The 6,919-nt window shown below is 34.3% G+C and overlaps 1 protein-coding gene across 7 annotated transcripts in view; it reads right to left on the reverse strand.

Moving 5' to 3' along the window:
• The window catches only part of LOC107725634 (MICOS complex subunit MIC19-like), a 78,099-nt gene that overhangs the window by 42,265 nt on the left and 28,915 nt on the right, over window positions 1-6,919 (reverse strand). For all 7 annotated transcript variants that reach the window (XM_016534966.1, XM_016534965.1, XM_016534967.1 and 4 more), the window contains one exon: window positions 1,920-2,091. In XM_016534966.1, coding sequence (XP_016390452.1) covers window positions 1,920-2,091 — 172 coding nt within the window. The remainder of the gene's footprint in view (window positions 1-1,919; window positions 2,092-6,919) is intronic.

Below are 6,919 nucleotides of genomic sequence, written 5' to 3' on the forward strand. Positions count from 1 at the left end.
CACAAAGCGCCCTAAGCCGCCCCCTCCTCCTTATATTGTTTAGATTTACCCATCGTTCCCAATAATGCTTTCCCAATTCTCTCAATCACTCACACACACACACACACCTTCCTTCCAGCCGTGAATTACAGCACATCTCACCCTCATCCCAAAAATGATTCATTTTTCTATTACAGAGATGACTGTGTGAAATGAGCTATGTAATCAATACCATACGTTTGTAAACAGCTCCAGTTCTCCAGGGAACCTCTTTTTTTACTTCATGCTCAAATAATCTGTGCCCTGTCAAAAGCAATGGAGGGGCCCCCTCATTTTACAATGTGTTTACAGGGGCAATTTAGCCGCCTGCAAATAAAATGACCTTACTCTAGTATGTGTGTACACAGGTATTCCTTTTGGATTGGCATAGAGGATGTAAAGTTGATCAATAAAGGCATTCATGCACATTTCTCTGTGCATGTGCAGCACTTTGTTGCCCTTACGTAATCATTTTTGCGTGTGATAGTGTGTTAATATCTTGTTTGGTGTGAATAAGATAGATAAGTGGCATAAGGTCACGACCAAGTCACAACCTCTCATTACAGCTGCCCAGTTCAGGCAGAAAAGATGGCATTCAAACTCATGATAGTGTGTTTTAAAAGCACAGTTCACTTCAAATTAAAAGTCTATCATCATTTACTCTCCCTCATGTCAAATGAACACAAAAGGAGATGTTTTGATGAATGTTCACACTGCCCTCTTCTGTAAGTAAATTATGGCACTCATTTTTGGATAAACTATTTTATGGGTTATGGGTTCATAAAGCTTTAAAATAAGCTACAATGGCTAAGAATTAAAAAATAAACTAACACTTTATTTCTTATTTTAATTCATGACAACTGTCATTCTTATTTATGAACCGGGATTCTCATAAACATGGAAAGCATGGACGTATAAGAGAATTTTAAATGTGTGGAAAAGTCATGGAAATGAATAAATCTTTATAGGAATTTTTATAATTAATATACATTTTTGTAGTTATGTCAAAATGTTTTAGTATATAAAACATGTGTTAGTATATAAATTCCTGAAAAATTTATATTTGTGAGTGAGCAAATAAATAAATAAAGCAACAGCAACTTGAAAAGTCCTTTAAATTTAATGGTAACAAAAAGTGTAAACACTGAAAAATACTCAGTTATTAGAACTTCTGGAATTATGGGATTTAATTAATTTAGTATTTATCTTTCTTTTTTTTTTTTCATTATTTGAATACACTGCCACTGCTAGTTTCTGTAAATAAAAAAGTTTGAAACTGAGTAACTTTGTCAATATAACAGAAGTGCCAGAAATAACTTAGGAGGCCTCAAAATAATGTCTTTGAGAATATATCATGCAATATTTTTAATGAAGTGTTAAATAAAGTAAACATACAAAAAAACACATCGCTCTCAGTGCCAGGATGAGAATCAGTGCCAAGCTAAATTTACATTAAATGACTTCCTGTGATGCAACATTATTTAAAGAGTGGAGGTCTATCCTGAAAGGAAAATTAATCTAAAGCAGCAAAAAAGTGATTTTTTTGGCATAGCCGACTCAAATCTGTTAAGTCTTTTGTAAACTGAACAGCAAAAAAACTATTGCAGACAAATGCAGTCATTCAAAGTATTTTTTTTTTTTTAATCATTCAGAGAGCTTCTCTCTTTCCACAATGGCAGTTGCTCTCCTATGTCTCTTGATATTTAAGTCACCAATATATCAACCAATGTAGATGGACTGGATATTGACATCACTGAACAAAGAGATCAGATTTCATCACTTGTGGTAAAGTCCTAAAGATTGGGAAATCGGATTTATGTGCAGTGTGAACAAAGCTTAAGTGCTTAGCTGTTTACAACACAGACAGACTCATGCAGTTCTGTGTTTGGGAATTTACTCACATATATCGGAGCTTGCAGTCTTTCATCCTCGGCGGTGATTCTTTCTCTCAGTATGGCTTTCTGGATGCTCTGCTCTTTCTCTAATGCGAGGATCCTGCTCACCTCGTCCTTTACCTGGGCTTGAGCTTCTGCCTGGGCCTGAACATGAGCCTGGGACTTTTCCTTTTCCAGCCTAAATGCAAAGCAGCACAGAATACAGAAAACTTCAGATCTTTTGTCAACATTACCGCTATTCAAACGGCTTCTATTTAAAATGAAACCATTTGTTTTATAACATTTGAAACATATTAGGAATATCAAAATTACCAGTACTTCAAATATTATTTTATTTCATTATTTTATTTAGTTAAGTTAAGTTGTGAAACTAATCTTCAAGAAAACCAAATAGATGGCTGCTTTCGAATGAAGGTTGAATGGTCAAAATGTCCAAAATTGTGTATTAATTCAAACACAGATAATTATATCATAACTGGCAGGACAAAACTAGCAAACAATAAAAAAGTACAAATATCGGATCATTAAGCTTTTAGTGTAAATGCAGCCTAATAGACCTGCCACTGTCTATTTTGTTGCTAACAATAAATTATACAACAATATTGACAACAAAAAAGAAAAAGCACTCAATGTTCTTGGCTGGATCATTTTAAGAGCTTTAATAAGCCTTCTACAATCAAAAATGAACATTAGCCCTGAAAAAAAAAGAAAAACCATACAGCTAATTTTAATTACAGGCCTGCATCTCAGTCAAACTCAGACAGCACTGAATCACTATTAACGCATTATGTCTAATAATCATGCACTGAAGACTATGCCAATAATGTAATTAAGAATAATTTGAAGGCTACATGTCATTGTTCCACTTTAATTAGTTAATATTCATATTAATATTTAACTTTTTAAATAAATGACTGAGTTCAATAGCACATTGGTATGATTCATTTTCCTAGTTGAAACTTTTTAAGTGAAAAACATAAGCAAGTTTTTTAAAAATCTCAAAAATAAGATTAAGAAAGTTTATAATTTTTTTTGTGCGAGGCCACATATATCAAATGCTTTGAATCACAGTTTGGGAAGAATATGGTTATAGTACCAGCCTCGAAAGAGGGAAAAAGCGCTCATATATCAAATGAGATTTTGAATATGTTGCCTCATTTGAAGTTGTGTAATAGGTATGTGGCGGTAATAATTCTTTGATGTTTTTGAGATAACCCTGCGGAGCTATTTGGAATTTTGAGCTGGAATGTTGAGAGACTTTATGAGCTGTCACCCGGTTCTCACAGTTGCCTAGCAACCTCAGCTGCACCATCAAGCAGGAGGTTTGATTTGTAAAGTAAACTCAGGCAAGATACAGACTGTAATCTGTATGCTGTGTTTTCAATCAAACAGCAGCCATGTAAAAAAAAAAAGAAACCAAAGAAGCCGAAAATGGCAATAAGGGAGGGTATAATTATAACACTGCTGAAACAAACACAAAGTGTGTGAGATTTCCAAAGACGTGCTCAAAGTTCCATAAAAAGTTTGAGCAATACAAACACACAAAAATATATACTAATACAAAAAATATTAAAAATACAAAAATACTGAGGGAACGCAATGGAAACTCAACACCAACAATAAAAGAAAACATTTTATTACACACACACACACAAACACATATACTGTATATCTATCTTTTTTTTTCAACAAATGGTCATTGAAGCTTGTGAAAGTGCTTAACCTTCAGAAAATGTTGATGGTCAACCTCAAGAGATAAAACAAAATATTATAGATTTTATTCATGCTGTATGGGTTGTGTAATTTTTCAAAATGTCTAAACAGAGTTTAAAAAAAAAATCTAATTTAATATTTTGCAGTTTTTTCACAATAAAAAATAAATTAAATTAAATTAAATAAAAAAAGAGGGTTGCAAGAAACAAGATTGTCGTTATAGTTGCAGCTGGGTTAGAGAGTGTGATAGATAATTAAGGATTAGTTTGATAATAATAAACTTGGATTTCTCACATATTTTTTTAACATGCAACCCTTTTACCTTAATTATTTATAAGTTTGATGAATGCAGCCAAAATAATAATAAAATAATGAGAATAAAATGAAACAATATGAGATTATAATTATTTTCTCCTCTTTCTGATTTATTTCTCTTTTTCTTTCTGAATTCTGATTTTCTCTTGATCTTTTCTGCCACATTGTAAAAAACGGTTTTGATACCCCAAAAAGTACTGTCTTCATTCAATATGACAGAAAGCAACAGCAAACTCTGATTTATGATTAATGTGTGTAAGTTTAGCATGTGTAATTTTACTTGCAACCAAACAAGAATAAGAAAAGACAGAAAGAAAAATTAATATTTGGTGTCGTCCTGTTGTGTTCCTGTGTTTGTGAACACACACATCATTGAGCATTTTGTTCTCCTGAGAAAAGTGTGAGCGACTCCAGCCATGTCCATTTTCAGTCTACTGAACTGGACACATATCAGCACAACACATCCATCATTACTTCCCTCTCTGGTATTGTGTGTGTTTACGCCATCTTCCAGGACTAAAAATAGGCCAAAAGCGTCAAGTGAGCACAATAGTGTCGCTTGCAGGGCAAAAAACACGGGCCACTCAAATCCAATTATGTTCATCTAAAAAAACAAACAAAAAAAAAACAAAGAATATGCTGCAATTACAATACCTATGTGCACCACACAACACCACACTTTCAAAATAACACTGCAATTTCCTTCCTAATTGATTAAAGGGATAGTTCATCCAAAAATAAAAATTTGCTGAAAATTTACTCCATCTCAGGCCATCCAAGATGTAAATGAGTTTGTTTCTTCATCAGTACAGATTTGAAGAAATACAGCATTACATCACTTGCTCACCAGTGGATCCTCTGCAGTGAATGGGTGCCATCAGAATGAGAATCCAAACAGCTGATAAAAACATCACAACAATCCACAAGTAATCCACACGATGCCAGTCCAACAATGAATGCATTGTGAAGCAAAATGCTGCATGTTTGTAATAAACAAATCTAGGGTTGAACGATTTTGGAAAATAATCTAATTGCGATTTTTTTTACCAATATTGCGATTGCGATTTAATATGCAATTATTTTTTAAAGCTCTTTATGAGCTATAAATTATTGTATAGTATGACCAACACACTATTAGATAGATTAAACATAAATGTTCTTTTCTGTAGGCCAGGCCTATATGTTACAATGAAATTAGGTGATGCATGAATTGATATGAATGACATTTTTATTTAACAACTACAATCACAGTACATTGACTGATTTGTTGAACTTCCAACCTTGTAAGCATGTAATAATTATGACAACATAAAGCACTGACAAATAAGCCTGATGTAAACATGAATATGAAAGTCAGTAACAAATGACACAAACTAAAGTAGATTGCAGAAATATAAAAACAAATCTGTTGCTTTACCACACTACTTTAGGTAATTCAAAGTCAATGTAATAAACATATGTAAACATGTGGACTGCACTAAACACTGTCTGTTAACTTTAACCACTGTTAACCACTTTGAGAACAGTGGTTCTCAAACTTTTTTGGTCGCGCCCCGTGTTTTTTCATATCGCGATATTATCGCAAATGCAATTAATCGTTCAGCCCTAAACAAATCCATTATTAAGACATTTTTGTCTTCAAACCACTGCTTCCTCTATTCATAACATTGCTTTCTCCAATGAAAAAGTCATCTCATTTCAATCAGGAGAGAAATATGCACAAATCAAGCACTGTTTACATGTGGAAACAGTCCAAAACAGTTCAAAACAAATATGCTGGTGGATTTTAAAGAAAATTTGGTGCAGTCATTGAGTCATTGTGGATTATAGACTCATATTTTAGCAACAGTTTTAAGTTAAAATACCTTAATGAAGGATTTGTTTCTTGCAAGTGTGCAGATTGCTTCAAGACATTAAATGATGGACAGCAAACGTGTTGTGGATTATTGTAATGTTTGTATCTGCTGTTTTCATTCTGACGGCACCCATTCACTGCATAGGACCCATTGGTGAGCAAGTGATATAAGGCTACATTTCTCCAAATCTATTCTGATAAAAAAACAAACTCATCTACATCTTGGATGGCCTGAGAACGAGAACATTTTCAGCAAATTTTCATTTTTCGGGTGAACTATTCCTTTAATGCAGGTAGGTGAGGACCTCTAAAGCAAAGAAGACCATACCATTTCTTTAGCCATACAAGAAGACCATACCATTTCTTTAGCAATAACCTGATCATTATTTCATGACAGGAAGAGAATAACACTGACAAGACTTGTTAGTCAGAGCTGAAATAAATGGGTTGTACCACTCTTTGATTGGTAAGACTTGGAAGAAAAACATTTCCACACTCTCAAATACTGAGCAGCTTCCAATGAAATGGACCATTCAGAAGAGAGCATGACCTTAAAATCAAATCAAAGCAAAAAGTTTCTAAATAATTCAAGCTATATTTCAGGAACCTATCTCACTCTCTCCATCACAATAAATAAACTATGCTTTGATAATGTCAGCCGGACAGTACCTGAACTATTCGGATATCCTTCAGAGTCCCATGGCTATTTAATGTTACACTGTATCGATGCCGTCTCGAGTCTCATCTTAGAAAAGGTCTGAATATCAACAGCTGTACAGAGACTGGCCTTGGTACGTAAGGGACCAGTATAATTTACTATTTTTTTAAGCCGCACACCTCTGTACACCTGCAGGAGCTGATCTCACTTCCCCTCCGCTATCCCACCATCTGTGGGCTCTCTCCTGCAATTTAATTCACCGCTTATTCCAGACAAAACGAATTCTGACACGCCTGTACAAAAGTTATAGAATGTTTCCCTCTGCAATAGCATTTAAAGGAGCCATGTGTTATTAATGAGGCAAAATAATGTGCAAGAATGCAGGGTTTGAATATTTCATGAGCCTCCTGCGCCCCCTCCCTGGTTGCTGGTCGTGTGGCTGTTCCTTTATGGTTCTCACTTCGG

Source organism: Sinocyclocheilus rhinocerous, unplaced genomic scaffold (assembly GCF_001515625.1).
Source record: "Sinocyclocheilus rhinocerous isolate Xijiao unplaced genomic scaffold, SAMN03320098_v1.1 scaffold153, whole genome shotgun sequence".
NCBI lineage: Eukaryota > Metazoa > Chordata > Actinopteri > Cypriniformes > Cyprinidae > Sinocyclocheilus > Sinocyclocheilus rhinocerous.